The sequence below is a fragment of the Solea solea genome, chromosome 6, assembly GCF_958295425.1.
Source record: "Solea solea chromosome 6, fSolSol10.1, whole genome shotgun sequence".
In the NCBI taxonomy this organism is placed as follows: Eukaryota; Metazoa; Chordata; class Actinopteri; order Pleuronectiformes; family Soleidae; genus Solea; species Solea solea.
The window spans coordinates 25,619,313-25,636,555 of NC_081139.1; the positions used below are offsets into that span (position 1 = coordinate 25,619,313).

The following is a 17,243-nucleotide window of genomic DNA, read 5'->3' on the forward strand; positions in this document are numbered from 1 at the left end:
GAGGAGGAGGAGAAGGAGAAGGGGACTAAAAATATTCCACTGTTCGTCTCAGGAAGAGAAGGAGGGAAAACAGAATCTATCTATCTATCTAGAGAGATAGAGAGAGAGGCTTCTTCAGCACCACGGACAGCTCCTCTCCTTTTTCTCATCATAAAATAACCCCTTGGCTCTGCCTGCAGCAGCAGCATCAGCAGCTGACGTCAGACCTACAGATATTTCAAGTTTTCACGTAGAAAAACACGTGTTCATTCGCTGTAACCGCTGATGAATATGGAAAATAATGTCGATGTTGTTTTAAAACCTATAAGACAAGACAGGGATCAGCACCTGACGTTCACAACCAGACACATGTCAGGAGAGGAGCCAAAATATAAGACCTGGCCTGTTACTTTATAAACGAATGACTGACTGAATGAATGAATAATAACAATATCATAATAGCTTTACTTATAGAAGAGCTTTTAAAGCCAGAGTTTACAAAGTGCTTTCACAGACTATGAAAGCCAAGTAAAATGACAGGCGAGAAACAAACACATGTGACAAGGAATAAAAAGCAGCACAGCAATAATGGAAATAAAAGATTCAAATGAATGATTTTTATTTTAAAAAACCCACAGAGATTTAGACGTGTAAAACAATAACAACGGTCAACACAAAAGCTAAGGATAACAAATAAATAAATACATGAAAAGACAAGGTCACAAGAGTGCCAGTCTATGGAACTGGCTTTTAAGGTGATAAATGGATGAATGGATGAATGGATGAATGAATGAGTGAAAATATATACAGAAAAAAACAGAAAGGAGCTTTTCACTTGGTTCCTGCTCATTTTCACCCTCTCACTACTTATTAATATAAACATTGATGCTACATATAACTCAACATAAATATAAACAATTAGATTTTAATTTGTGTAAATAAACAGCAAAACATGAGCTTTGAATCCTCTGTTTGCTTTCATTAACAATAACAAATGATGTGATATAATTACATTTTAGGCAGAAATGACATTCAGAATATAGATAAAATACCCAAATATCATTTTATCATTTCATAATGTATATTGTGCTAAATTAAAATATCTATACAGTGTAATCAAACAAAATGGTTCACAGCTGCACACCAGTGGTGTTAATGTCTTTAAATGAGATATGAATGACACATTCTATACAAATAAGTAAACATTAAACAGATCATAATTGATGACATTTGTCCCCCCCACGAGGATGATGCTGTAGCTTTAAATGAATGGATGGATGGACTGTTCTATTATTATTAGCAGAAAAAGATAAAAATCTATAAACAGATGTGTGGTGATGGACTGGAGGAGCAGTATCAGATGTGATTTTCCAGTGTTTACAGGCTGTGATTTATGGCGATGATATTGTCGCGCTGAGGTGCCGCTCACATGCTTCACTGACGGGAAGAGTGGGAGGTTTGCTCTGAATGAAGGTGAGCACAGTGATCCACAGATAAAGATGCTGGAAGTGAGGATGTTCTTTTGTTTTCCTCCGGTACACAATGATGGAGCAGTTCATGACTGACAACGTGGAAATAACAAATAACAGCACTACATCACACCAAACAACTCTCCACACACACACACACACACACACGCGGTGGAATAGTGAATCATTGTGACTGAAACTGTGTGTGAACTGATGATGTCTGAGGCCTTTGTTCATCTGGCCATGTGCAAACAGGTCTGTGCCAGATCTGTGCTATAATCCACCCTTACCTAGCAACAGCTGTTTGCTTTGACCAACATACACACACACGTATACACACACACTCTCAAGCTACACAGAATTATTTACAAGATGGACCGATCTGATGGAGGAGGAGGCTTCAAGATTGAATAAGATAGATGGAGAATAAGAAATAAGAAGGAGGAAGATAAAATTAAAGATAAATTAAAGCATAATTAGAGATATCAGCCGCTGTTAAGTGACCAAATGATAATGCACAGAAACGGATTCTATCTCTGTGATGTGTCAGTGTTCACTGTAGTGGACTGAGATCACTTATCCAGCACGCACACACACAGTCGAGGTCAGAGGTCCAACCGTGTTTGGTCAGCTAATTATTTTTCCAGCTGCACAGACGGACGGTGAAGGAAAAGCCACAGGATGACGCACATGAAGAACACCAACCACGAGAGAGTTCAGCTGCACTTCCTTGTTTAGTGGTTCAATGACTTGAAGAATTACATGTCCTGGTTTTGTTTGTATGATACTATAGTGTTTCATATTGTATATTTTTCATATAATATTTTTATTATAAATTAGAAATATTTGATATACAGAATAAACACTAATTACACTGCTACACCAATATCACAACGGAACACATTTCAAATTCTATGAAATTATAAAAATAAAAAAGTGGAGGTTAAAATGTTTTTCTATGGCTGCATTACAAATATCTACTATGAAAACTATCGCTCATCTTTTATCAAACATTCACCATGTGTAATATGCCAGTAAGCTCAATTAACCAGGTCTTAAACTGAGGCACAGTCTCTGATTTCCAGTGCCACAATCACCATTTTATACATAACAGTACCTGGACCAGGGTCAGACACACACACGGCCGTATACGTGTCAGAAAACCACTTATTGCACCAAAGGTTATACAACTTTGGACAAATCCAAAAGAGGTGGGTGAAAAAGTCCTCTGCAGACTTACAACAATCATATGAAAGTGAAAAAAAATGCTGTGTAACTTGGTTTTGGAATAGTAGAGTCTGTGCATAACCTTAAATTCAAATTAAATTAATCGCGCATGATGAAGTCATGTACCTCGTTCCTCTTCCAAGGCTTTTTCAAAGTTTGTGTCGTGTAGTTCACGTACAGAAAATATCGATCTGAGACATGAGAAGTGAAAACGTATTCTTCAACTGAGTAAATGATGCAACTTTGTTAATATGCAAATCTTTCAGTAACTATACACTTTGTTCTCTATCTGTCAAAGGACATACAATGGATGGAGGGAATGCATGATTACAATAGGCTGAGGCATAAATAGAAGTGTTAGATAATCTGCAGGATTATGTCACATACTGTATCTTCAATCGCGATAGCTAAACACTCCAAAACGTCTTTATTATTGGAGAAATAAACACCAATGGTTAAGACAGTATTTCATTCATTCATTCATTCATGTCATGTCATGTCATGTCATGTCGTGTCACCAGAGCTCAGTCAGTGGTATACAAATGTCACCTGTTATCAGAAGCTGTAAAAATGTCGCCGTGGTGTCACACTGATTGCCATCACTGTGCCAGTGATAGACCGATGTTCGTACTCTTATCAGGAAGTGGGAAGGTCACATGGACTGACGGGCATCAGAGGGACGCACACGCAGGCGAATGATTCACTTCCTCCGACCTGAATCACTGACAGCGGGGCCACCATGCAGTCGTGATCCACTTGAACTCACTTTCAGAGGTTTCTGGTGAAAACTTCATACTTCATACTTCCACTTACTTTATAAATGAAGTTGATTTTATTTTGAAGTTGTAGTTGACACCCGGTTAGCGCGAGGTCAACTAATCTGCACATGCTCATTTGAAATTTGTCATGGCAACCGGCTGCAACGGGGTTTCCCATGGGTTTTCCCAGGAGCTCCCTTCTCGAAAGTTTGGAAAGTTTGCGTCAGCGACTTGGCTAAGCGTAGATGAAATGTTGTATTGAACAACACTCTTGTTGTTATGTCTAGATTTGATGTATTTTAATAAATATGTCGTCTGGTCTTAATATTAATATTAAGATTAATATTGTATTAAAAACTGCTAATGTGGTATTGTGATGTATCAATCATTAAGTTAATTATTAATCATGATCCAAATTGGTAATTGGTAAAGTAATTAATATACTATAATGAATTAATTATTCATATTCAATATTCATAAACAATCACGTTGGTTTCCCCAACAACAGTGAGGTGTTGGTTAGTGTTATTCATGATCATCTTATATTGGCTCATGGACTATCATTTAAAAATGTATAGATGATTTAACAACAAACATGGTTGAGACTGACTTTAGATGTCAAAATAGTTGAATATTCAGCCATCAGGGGGATAGATGTGCAACATCTATCTAGGTATGAACACGCAAGGTGGCACTGGTGATTATTAATTGTTACAGTCCTTGATTTGAAAAGGTTAACACAGATTGAGAGGTTAGGAGGTTGGGAGATGTTAGGAAAATCATCAGTTGGGAGTGGTCATTAGATTAGATTAGAATTTATTGATACCTCACTAGGACAAAAAAGACAGAGAATAAAATAGAGCACAGTGAATAAATTAGAACAAAATTGCATAAAAAACAATATTAGTTGAGGCTTCTAGCCAATACATTCCTTAAAGGAAAGGGAACATGAAGAGAAAGGACAGATGAGTGTGGACAGGTAGTGAAAGAAAGAAATAAAGCTCTGAAAAACTTCAGAGAACTTCTGAAGAAGTTTTTTTAGACCTAATTTTCAGAACGTAATCATTTATAAACTAGCACAAGCAAAGGTATAGGGGAACAGGATTAAAAACAAAAGGGAAAGCTGTCTGATCCTGCATACACACACACACACACACACACACACACACCACATGTTGCCCACTATAAAAGATAGGCGTGTTTTGAAAATGTGATCTTGAGCAAGTGACACCTTTAAGCAGGTAAGCCACCAGGTGGTGCTGTTGTTAAGGACTGCTTTGTAAAATACTAAGAATGATTGGCACCAAAGAGACGAATGCATTCATCAGTTCGTGCACCGACGACAACCTGCATTGACCACTAGGGGGCAGCATGGTGCTTGATAATAAAGGCCGCTCAGCGAGAAGAAGGAAAAACATGATCGGTGACTCAACTCTTCCCTGAGTGTGTGTGGGGTGTGTCCTCCAAACTGTGGCAGGACTAAAAAAGAAACACTCTAGCCTTTTTTCACGATCAAGTTTTTCACGTCTGTTTGAAACACTAAACTATTTAAGTCTCTCTAAATAAACATGATGTGTTTGTGCAGTGTGACACTGGGTCTATGATGATGATGATAATGATGAAGAAGACTCTTCTGTGATGAAGTTAGAGTCAGATGTGTGATGCAAGAAGCTGGACCTGATCATAAAACATTGACCTGATAACTTAATGCAACTCTAAAAGTCTTAAAGACAGACACACACACACACAAACACACACACACGGAGTTAAGTATTTGCTCCTGGCATCAAAGCCAAAAAGTTTCTCTCAGCGGGAGGGGCAACGTATTTTGCTGCGGGGTGCAGATCGACAACTTTCTGACTCTGATTTGCAACAGACTGAGGACACACACGCAGCTGTGACATTCACCTTTGTTTGTTTTGAAGATGCCTCACAAGAAGAGAAGCCACGGTCACCATAAAAACACCAAGGAGGCGAAGGAGGCGGCGGAGGTAAGTGTCGTGTTTTACTGCATCTCAGTGTGCGCGGACTCAGGCAGACACAGCCACAACTCCGTGTCTGTGACGTGATTGTTCACATCAGCCGCTCTTCTGTTTATACCGCAGCTATGATGTTGTATAATGTCTGCGCCATTTACGCCGCGTTCCATCAGAGGCCAGAACGGCAAGTGACGTCACGCCCGAGTTGACGTCGCCAGTCTCGGGCTAGCCACTGTTAGCCATCGTTAGCCACTGTTCAGCCATCGTTAGCCACTGTTAGCCATTGTTAGCAATACCCGACACAAGCAGCACAGCAACATGTCACATTTAAAAATGAAACAAATACAAATAGAACAGAAGTGATATTAATGGTAATGGATATTAAAGTAACAGGAATGGAATGGTGTTAGCCATCTTGGAATGACACAGATCCCGTGTCCCATTTACATCGGAACTCGGAAGTCTGAGCTTTCAGTTCATAGCCTCTGAGCTTGTTGTGTTCCGGAGAGAAGTTGCTAAAAAAAAAATAACGGACAAAAACATATCTCGGGGTTAGCTCTCTTGTTCGCAACAGCAGGTAATAACAACATTCTACATGGTATTTTGTTTATATTATGTGTACGACTGATTTGCTGTGAACCACACCCAACAGAAGTCGCACAAATTACGTCAAGTTCATATGCGTGAACTTGTGAAATTCCGAGTTTGACCACAAATGGAATGCACCATTACATCACAACAGTCATGGAGCATAACGGTCACAGTGGCGATGGAATGTTGTCCACCCCTGATCTGTGCTCCCCATTCATTTTCAACACTTAGTCATGACTTTCTTATTCAGTCTAAATCAAATCATTCCTGCTTGAACCACATATTTTCATATCATTTGTCGGGCTTTTTCTGAAAGCTGTGGGACGAGTTTCACGACAACATTCGGGCCGGAGAGGAGGCCCGGGGAATATTGGTCGCTGCTGCTTTGATCTTTCACTAATGACAAAATGGTAATCCTGAAGGATTAATGAACAGGGAAAGATTAAGGATGAGAATGAAGGGCAACTTCGAGCAGTGTTAAAGAGATTTGAACTGTGATTGTGAACTTCAGACTGTGGAGGGCAGTATTGCACCTCTTAGTGTTCAGCCTGCCGGGAACTTATTGAATGAGAAAGAAGAAGAAGAAGAAGGTGAACTCTTAGTTGTGACCGCAGATTGTTTTGGGGCTGTTTTTGCAGGAGGGCACAACAGCATGTTGTTGCTCCAAAGAAATGATGTGAGATGCTGCAGCAACAGGCTGCTGGGGTTGTGTTGATCAAACCAATTGCTCATCTCTATAGAACAGCAAGTAACTGGTGACTGAGCACCACAGGGTGCGTGATGATCGTGACAGCAAGCGCAAATTGCAGCAGTTGCAGCTTAGAGCTGCATTCAGCGTGAGACACACGCATTTCAGTGACATGAAAATGTAAACCGGATGTTTTATTTTTCTACTTCCTGTCCTGAATTAATGTGGCTCTGCTGCGTCATCTGGCATCCTCACCATGGGGGTGTGGCTCGAGGAGGACAGTTGTAGATGAAGCACCGGGAAGAGCCAGCTAATATGAAAATTCAAGTTTAATGGGAGGTGTTTATCCAGAGAAGGCGGTACATGCACCCATTTTTAACTACCAACAGTTGGACCTGGATCAGTGAATAATATTACTAGATAACCATATACACTAGTTTCAACCTGACAAAAAGTGGTTTAAGGGTTAAGTTACTCTTTAAGTAAAAAAATGCTATGCTAAACTGTTCCAGAAAGAAATGATGGGTTAATCCTCAATCAAATCTCTGATACACAGGAGGCTGCAGTAGGATCACTCCCCTGACTATGGTCCACATTCCACATTTTACTCACTGCCAAAGGAGTCATCATTGCAAAATGATAACCCTTCCATGTAGGGCCCCACCCAAGTGCATGCCGCTCAGGGACACACAGTAGAGGTCCTTTTAAAATGCCTGTGGGAACATTGAAAGTGAGGAGAAGGAACCTCATCATGCTGCACTCCCCCGTACTGCTCTGTGGAAAAACTGAAACCATGACAGAGTTTATCCACTTCCTTCTTGGGAAGTCTCCCTCTCTTACTCTCTTCTCTCTCGAAGTGTGTGTGTGTGTGTGTGTGTGTGTGTGTGTGAGAGGCTGGTGGTTCACATACCGTATGTTGAGATCAGTACTTGAGGAAGAAGCAGTGATCCTGCTGGGAAAGAATGATTTCTTTTTTTGGGATGGTATTATTTCTATGAAGTGAGTAAGTGAGACATGGTGTCCTCCAGCACAGACATCATCTTTGTGTGATGTTGCTAATCACCTGAAGTGTGTGTGGGAGTGGCACACACACATACACACACACACACACACTGTTTGGAGAGGAATGACAGCAGAGATCGTGCAGTGAACACAGCGAGGGCAGGAGCGAGAGAGAGAGCGAGAGAGAAAGAGTGGAAGCGCTGTGTTTCTTCTCTGCTTTCTTCCCTCATGGCGTACGCAGCGTACTGGATGCACCTTGTAAGTACATGTGCTACTTTTCTTGTCTCCACCTCGACCCTCTGGCGATATTCATTAAGAACAGCTCGTAAATGACACTTTATAGACCAGCTGCATGTGTGTGTGTGTGTGTGTAACAACGCTGCACCCAACAAGCACAACTGGTGTGAGGGAGTCAGAGCTGTGCTGAGTGTGTGAGCCAATAACTGTGCAAAGGCTGCAGATATTTCAAGTTTTTGAATGAATTGATAGACTTTTTTCAAGGGCTTTGACCATATTCTGTCTCACGCCGTTTTTGCTGTAAACACGAGGGCGTGCGACTATTTGAACTGAGATAAGCTTTACACACACACACACACAGAGAGCTTTAAATGAAGGTTAGATGTAGACAACTCTGCAGCTTTTCATTCATTTCAAGCATTGTAAAACATTCACATGTACAGGGCTGCATCAATTAAGCGTCGATTAAGCTTCGTCAAACAAAAATGTAACATTCCTGCTTTTCTTAATCAAACAAACCAGGAAAGAAAACTATATTTTTAGTCTGTGGACAAAACATGACATTTGAGGAGGTGATTTTAAAGGTTTGGGAAAAATACATCCACATGTTTTTTGTGGCTAGTCGATAAATGAAGTAAATCATGGTCAGCTTGTTTGTTGCAGCCCCAGACATGTATTATTGCATAATGGCACACAGATTTAGAAGCATTACTAGATAGAAAGGCTTAAATACTAACATGTCAAAACAGGGGATTTAATCTTAAGTGTTAAAAAGTACTTGTGTAAGTGAGGTGTTCTTTTTTTGCAAGATGTTAAAGTAATTTACTCACACAATAGGTGGTAATCACTGCTTCCTGTTTCAGCCTTTCCATTGAATTTAATTCCAAAACGTGTGTGCAGCTTTCACTCTTACAATAACATGCGGGTGTGTGTGTGTGTGTTTGTGTGTGTAGTATAAAGGAGCAGTGGCCTACCTTCCCTACGCCAACTATCCCATTGTGGGCTACTACTATGTCAAGGTACAGACGTCCACTCTTCTATCTGTTTCACAACAAGAAGAAAAATCTACATGTTTTCCCTCCATTTATTTATTTAAAAAGCTTTCACCACTTCTCTTTGGTCCTTGTTCTTATCTTTCTACAGATTCTATCACATTATATAATAACCTGAGCCTCAGTTTCTCAACCTTGGACTCAGGGGTTAAAGCAGATAAAGGTTGTGGTATTTATGTCAAAGACAACCCTATGTGATGTATGTGCTTTTCATGTGTGTTGTTTTTCCAGCTTTAAAATGATAGCACGGGTCAGGAATGTGAAACAAGCTTGACGTTCACGGTGATGAGTGCATTATTGTCCCTATATGTGAAATGCCTGCGGGGAAGTTTGTGTTTGTCTCCCTCTGCTGGGCGCAGTCGTCTCTGCGCTCTCAGGCGTCAGATAATCAGAGCTGCTCGTCGGCCTGTGAGACCGTTGTTTGCTCTCACGCATGTTTATGAGAAAGTGAGAGACACACTAACACTCTGTGTGTTCACCTGCCATCATAGATCATCAATATGTCATATGGTTCATGTGAGTGAGTGAGGACGCTGCACAGTCTCATCTGCTGTTGTGCTCACTGAACCCTCATTGTAAATATAACCCTTTATCTTTACTTAGATTGAATGAGGATTATTATTACAGCTTTTTCCTCATCTATTTTAAACATTAATGAAAGTACATTTTTTTCTTCATTTTTCCTTTAGAGCAAAGTCGTATGAATGTTCATGAGCCAAAGACGTAACTGTGGTAGTATTAAAAGCAGGTGTCAAGTAGCAAAAATAGACAAGGATAGACTTTGACGGTTCTGAAACTGAAAACAGACAAACTTGTACTGCGAGCAATTTGCTCCACCATCTCAGCAAAAAATACGAGGACTATATGCGCCTAACAACCTGTTCTTTAAAATGTTCTGGGGGAGGACACTCAGCAAACCCCCCCCCCCTTCTCGTCTACACGAAAACGCAAGAGTGGGATTTTGAGATTTTCCCACTCTAGGACCTGTTTTCAAAAGAATAATGCTTCTGTGTGGATAAAATGCAGATACAATAAAAAAAAACCTTCATCTAGACTCATTGTCGTGTAGACAGTCCCTGAATTTGTCGTGCCGTCAGCTTAAAGAATCAGATATTTTGAAGTTAACAGATGGTAGAAAGACACAGGATGTCGTTCAACATTGTACCAAATAGCCACTTGCTAAAGGTGTTTTGGTCTGGCCCCAGTCACTTGGGATACTAACAAGCTGAAATGGGGCATATAGGAGCCGAATGTGTTTGATTGTGTTATGAGGTTTGGTGTAATTCACTCAATGTGTGTGTGGGGTCGCTGTGCTCTCAGAGGGGGGAGCTCAGGTGTATATAGCCAGCATTATCACTGTCATTGTCAGGTTTGTGAACCGGAAGGGCAAACGGTTTTCGACCGCTGTACCGCGGAGGCGCTTCTCATAACTGTTTTGGATTGTTTGATGGAATTTCATTATGCAAAGAAAACGCACAGCAATAAAACCAATATATTGCAACGAAACGAACAGCGTGGACATTCAATCAGAGTTCAAAAGAGCGATCGCCAAGGCAAAGCGCGTCAACAAGGTCATTCGGAGTCAGAAACCTCAGTAGCGGAAGTTTGAGGCTGAGCTGCTATAATAGGGCATATCGCCCCCTAGTGTAGCGGAGTTGGACACACTTCATTCAATCGATCAGTTCCCCGCTAGTACTCATCATATACTGGAACAAGGACAGTCGTCCACTTGTGTAGTGAGTGTAGGTGAAGCAGTGTGTCAGGTGGTGACGGGCAGAGTGTGTAGACGTCTTGAGTCAGTGTGTGGAGACAGTGGTGACTGTCGTATGACATGAGTCTAAATATAGAGACGAGCACCAGTTTAGCAGACGAGTCCAGTTACATATACATACTCCTGTTCATACACTGTTACACCTAACTAACCTGAACCCACATAGAATGTCCTCATTCATTTCCATGATACCAATGCATGCTTATAATTGCAAATGATGGATTAAAAAAACAAGCCATTTGCATCATAATGGTACAACCCCATGTCGAGCAATTCTTCAGAAGCTGTGGCACAAGACATTACTTGTTACCCATGGTGCACCAGCTGGTTTGACAGGCTGGGTGAGTTGATGCTTCACATTGCCAAAGGTGTGTCTTCGTCAGGGAATGTGCCTTAGATGGAAAGGACTGCGTGTACATGTGTGCACATATGTGCACTCAGGACCATTACATAAGAACACTGCAGCATGAACTGCACACATGCTGTAGAACCATGATGTTTGTGCTTGTACTGTACTCACGTTGTTTGTATTTCTCAAGCCGAGCGATGTGGGGAAGAAAAAGATATGGAAATACAGACTTGTAAGACTTCATTCCAGTGTGATGTGAGCGTAGTGATCTGATGTGACTGACACTGGGATCCTCCCATCACCTGAACTCCTAACGGCTGTAGACGTCTAATCTGATTCCATCACTGTATGTCCTCAGGTACTTTCACTAAACTCTCCCTCTGTGCGAAGAACCATCTTAAGACACAGATGCTTGGGGAAAATGTAAAAAAAAGCACTTAACAAAAAGCTCAGCTAATAAAATCAACACCCACTTAAGTCCACAATGTCTCGTGCATCATGTATCTTTTATGTTTGCTGCTTTTCTAAACGTTAACTTCCTGCACCAAAGTCCAAGGGGAAATCTAGCAATTTTACAACTTGGCACACATGACCTGTTGATCCACTGCTGCCTTCATCAATCAGTAAGTTTAAATGTGTTATTTTGTGACTTTGGTGTTTGAAAGTGACAGATTTTCATGGACTTTGGCACAGGACAATGACAGGTTTACAAACTTCTGTTTCCAGTTGGAAAGCAAGATACTGTGGCTGTAGAATTTATCCGATGAGCCTTTTGTAAAGTCTATTTATTATTGTGCCATGTTTTTCTGCACCGTTACTGACACGCCCCAAATAAAAAAGAGAAGTTAATAAAAGTATAGTCAGAGAGTGCCAGCAGCACTATATGCAAAGGAAAAGATGAGTTGTGTGAAGGTTTTACACAAATTGCAGCTATTAACTATGAAGGGTTTTAAAGTGAATTGCCCCCATGAGCTGTCACCACCATCATCGCTGCTGCTGCTGCTGCTGCTGCTGCTGCTGACTGTGATGGTGAGACGAAACAATGGCTCAAACTACAATATACTTTGTGCAACAGGTTTATAACCCTGATGTTTTCAGAACAACTTACACCTCAGGCTGTTTTCACCCTTCATCTCTCCTCCTGTCTGTAAAACCCTCATGAACTTTCATTTAGAAAACTCATGGAAAACAAAACAGGAGCTCATAACACTTACCTCAGCTAAATGCAGTGGTGAGTTTTTAAATCAAATCTATAAAATGTATATAAACTGCTTCTATAGTTTTGTATTATTGAGCTACAGGACAAGAATTCCTATTATGATAGCCTTTACTTATCCAAGTTCATTGGTAATAATAAGTGATGTATGAAATGTTTCCTGTCACAATTATCCTGCCCAAAATAACTCGGATTCACAATATTATGTTGATAATTTGTAAAATTAGATCCATTAACGCAGGGGCGTCAAACTCAAATGACCTGAGCGCCAATGAATGTCTAATCTAGTCAAGAGGGGGCGGTCTAGAGAGAAAAAGTGGGAAAACACAACTGTGGTGGGCAATATGAGCTAAGACTTAACAACCCAATATTCCATCATGATGTTGCAATAAAGATATTCGTGATGATATTTCACAGAATTTCAATGTAAAAGTGCAGCATAACGACATATTTATGATGCAAAATAAATCTATGAATATCAAAAACAGAGAAACAAATCTAAAATTAAGTCAATAATAACATGGACAACTGAAAGGCTTACAGTATATATATGTAATAAATAATAATGTAAAGGCAATGCATTTAATTCTGTGATAATTACAGGCACAAGTCTTATTATTACATAAAAATACTGCTAGCAAACATATTTAGTATTAAATTGTGCTTAAACACATGTTATTAGGTGGTGGGCCACATGTAATCGATGGGGGGGGGGGGGGGGGGGGGATGGGGGAGGCACATATGGCCCGCAGGCCGCCAGTTTGACACCACTGCATTAACAAAAATGGGCAGTAAAGTGTTACCAGTATGCGTTTTATCATCATGGCTCCCCCTTGTGGCACATTTTAACAATGTTTCACAATCACGATTTTCCTGCTAATGGAAATTCCTCAGGATCAACTTGTCAAGATAACACTGTATATTCTCCCTAACCCTAGTAAATAGTTGCATTGATTCAGCAGGTTTAAAGGGACAGTTTTCAGTTTGTGTGCTCTACAGACGGGAGTTTCACGTACGGCTGGTTTTGAACATTATTTTCATATTTTGCTGAGGTGTGCTATTCTATTAGTGAAAGGCTTGGCTGTCTTATTCCTCCACCGTGACTCACTATTGTTTGTTCACTCCACCCAGGAACGGCCCATAGAGAGACAGACACTACACCCAGGTCACGCCTGAACTGCAGCCTCGGCGATATGACTGCCTGCAGTTGCACTTCGCACTTGCTCTGCAATAACATGAAAACAAAGGGGGAAACATTAATAATAATAATGGTAATACAATGGCTCCAGTTGGGCATGACTTATATGCACACGTTTCCACACCATGTGATATTTCACATGTCATTAAAGTTTGGACGTGGATCAAATGAAGTTCAAAATCAAACATCTGTCTTGAACAAATGATTGTGGGTGAAGGTTGAGGAAGCCGACACCTTTGCCTTAACATGTGCAAATAAACACGCCCTACATTCCTGGCCATTAATTCACTTTTTGCTTTTGTTGCCCCGTCTGTTTTGATGCATGGATTCATTTTGAAATATTAGTGTCACCCATCGACGGCGTTTCTCCGGCCTCAGTCAGTGGCTATTGATCGATAATGAACATGTGACCACGTGTTGAAACAACCCACGCCTGGTCAATAATCTCTGTTATTTACCAGAAGAGTTTTTGTTACTGTCACAGAGAACTGGTGGTTGAGAGGGTTCAGCTTAGCCTGATCTGTCTTTGGCAGGAACAACTACAGTCTGCACTGGTTATTTTCAGAGTTTCAGAGTGTTGCTTCACTGCTGCGTGTAGATAAGAAGTGTGCAACTGTGTGTCTGTGTGCTCAAGGCCTGTTTTTCATCACAAATCAGGGTGTGTGCTTGTTGACAGTCAGTGCGCTTCCATGCACGGTTAACATGTAGCTCGATCCTTATCCCAGTATGCATGCACTGGTGGGGATTGATTCACTGAATTAAGGAGATTTGTCCCCGTCCAGCTTGGTTATTAGTATTATGCTGCTTTCCATTTGTAGCTGGAACTCAGAATCTCTCTGTGCCCGAAGAGGGATCGCCTCTGAACTTGGATTTCCAACTGGGAAACTCATACTCATGCTCCCTTGAGTTAGGACTCCACTGTACAAACACGGCTACTTTCACTGTTGATATCACATTTGTTTCACAGTAAATCATTGATGTGTAGACACTGTTAGTGTTGTTACTGACTTTTATTGCTCGGGATGAGCCGATATGAAACTATATTATCAGTATCAGTCTAAATCTCTGGATTGGATATTTACAGATTATAAAAATATAAAATCTGATACGATCCAAAGAAAACGTCACTCCCACTTCTGACTTCTGATGTAACAGGAACGCAGCTTTAGACCGAGTTACTTATCTTTAGCTGGTGGCTAGTTGATGCCATGTCGTGTGATATTCTGTGGTTTTATTATTATTTAGTATATTATATATACACAGGATGTCCTTCCTCTCCATGTACCGACACTAGGAGTACACTGGACGTGGCCCCAGTATTATTGAATGAATATTAATATTTCATTCTTTAAGATATGGATACATGAGACAAGATATGATCTTAGATTTTGGATATTGTTATGTAATTTTTCTGGATTTAGAGGCTGTTGTATTGATAATCATCATAATATATAATATTGAATACATATTATTACATTTTCATGATTAAAAAGTACATGGAATCGACACAATTATATATTTTTAAAAAGTCACTTAATAACGCTTCTTTAAATTGAAGCCTAATGATTTGTGCTATAGCAGAATTTGACCATATTTATAGTCAATTTAATTGTTTCTAACACACGTAAATATCCTTCATTTAAATTACAGCAGCTATCATTTGGAATGAAAGGCAATAAGTGTCACTTAAGCATGTGATACAGCTCTTAAACAGTAGATTTGTTATTTCAGAGTGTATTTACAATGAATTGTCCAGAGAAACAACCTGTGTGCAGCTTTATAATCCAGCCTTAGTTTAATCCCTAATCTTAATCAATCCAAAAATGTGCTGATTGTTGTTTTCTCCATGTTTTTCTCACTCTTCTGTGCACCGCCTTCTTTTCTTAATTCTGGGTCAAAGCCCGGGGGCAGGAGCTGTTCAACATGTGCAGAGCGTCTAAACCTGTTTGGGTCCAGTTGAACATTTGATTGCAATAGTCCATCAACTCCCAGCTGTATTATCTGGGTGTGTTAGTTTAAGAAATTCTACTTGGGTTTATTTCAGTTGGACTAACATGTTTACACGTATTATGTAAGAGTCTTTTTAATCGGACTAATTCAGTCATTAGATTTTTCCAACGTCAAAGTAAACACGATGACAGTCTCAGATTAAACTGAGACTGTTTTCCAAGACTTGCACTGTAAAAAAATGTTTCACTTGGGCCATATGTGCAGGTTTTTTTCATGCATACGTGTGTGTGTGTGTGTGTGTGTGAGAAGTGACTCAGATGTGTCCCCGTCATCAGGTGCACTGTCAGCTCACCTCTCCTTATAGCTCACTGAGTTTTATGGCCCTGCCTCTTGTCACTCCCTTTTCTGAGCCTTGCCCCTCTGCTCTGCTCCGCTTCCTGACCACACCCCCCTCCTTTCCTCCCTCTCTCTCTCTCTCTCTCTCTCCCTCTCTCTCCCTCTCCCTCCCTCCCGTGCTTGGTTGAAACATGCTGCAAGCAGACAGACAGAGCAGAGGCTGACACACATACACACACACACACACACACACACATACACAGTTGGAGGCACTTTTCAGCCAACATGGGCCAGATACTGAGCTGGATCCGAGGCCCTCGGGACTCCCCGACCCTGCATGATGTGGCTGTGGAGGAGCAGGTGTGTGCCAATGTGTGTGTGTGTGTGTGTGTGTGTGTGTGAGTGTGAGTGAGTGACAGAGGTACAGAAAGTGCTTGTGTGTGCTGAGCCACTGAGGAATTCACACGTGTGCTTTGTTTTCCATGTGAATATAAAGGTGGTTGCTTGCTGTCGGTCTTGTTATTCCCATATGTTAGAAGGGAAAGACAGATATGTAGGAAAACTGTGTTGGCTACAGTCCAATTTGACCTCTCACTCCCCCTCTCTGTCTCTCTCTCTCGCTCTCTCTGCTGGAATGTGAGTCTCCTGCGTGGTTAGTCTCTCGGAGTTCAGTGTGTGTGTTTTGGAGGAGTGAGACATTAAAGCGAGGCTGGGACAGTGTGTGCAGTGTTCGCTACCAGTCGCTACAAGCACCAAACCACAGGGAAAAGTCTGGCAGAAGAGTGTCGCTGGTGTTGTTTTGATGGTGGCAGGAGTGAGCTAAACAAAACAAAAAATGTTGAGCTTTGTGTCGGGAACATTTCACAGGAGGAGATTCTTTTCTGTCTCGCCCAAACAGCATTCTCCTGAGGTAATCTGCAGCCCGGAGAGCCTGACTGGGCGTGTGGCTGCAAATTATGTTAAAATAAAGTGTGTGATGAAGTGACGTGTAAGTCTGAGACACTCAGTGATCATGGCTGCCTCACATGGCTCACCAAATAAAATGTACCCCTGCTTAAGTCTATGATATCTTAAGAATATATTCATGCCATAGACAGACTTTTCTGACTGGAAACTGAAGTTTACAGATTTACACCAGGGTCATTTTTAGCCTGCGGGACACAGGAGCTACTGGTCTATTTCTGTGTCTTTTAGTACGTTAGTGTCACGCAGAGATTTCAAAACACTGAAGTTACAAAATAACCTATTTCAACGTACTGACGGAGGCAGCAATGATCAACAACTCCTGTGTCCCAATATGAACAATTGCAGATATCCTCAGTGAACTGAAGGTAAAGACGCCCTGATGACAGACTTATAATTGCATTATCTGAGTGTTTACATGTAGTCCATAATATTTCTAATGAGAGCGTGCATGTCGTCACATCCTGGAGCCTCAGCA

General features: G+C 40.9%; 1 protein-coding gene across 15 annotated transcripts in view; it reads left to right on the forward strand.

The window, feature by feature from the left end:
* Positions 1-5,263: 5,263 nt before the first annotated feature.
* The window catches only part of cast (calpastatin), a 51,880-nt gene continuing 39,900 nt past the window's right edge, over positions 5,264-17,243 (forward strand). For 8 of the 15 annotated variants that reach the window (XM_058630658.1, XM_058630663.1, XM_058630668.1 and 5 more), the window contains exons 1-2: positions 7,792-7,951; positions 8,884-8,949. In XM_058630658.1, coding sequence (XP_058486641.1) covers positions 7,922-7,951; positions 8,884-8,949 — 96 coding nt within the window. In that variant the 5' untranslated portion in view covers positions 7,792-7,921. Of the gene's footprint in view, positions 5,425-7,790; positions 7,952-8,883; positions 8,950-16,014; positions 16,163-17,243 lie in introns of those variants that run through there. The other 7 variants (XM_058630662.1, XM_058630672.1, XM_058630677.1 and 4 more) reach the window with 4 other exon arrangements.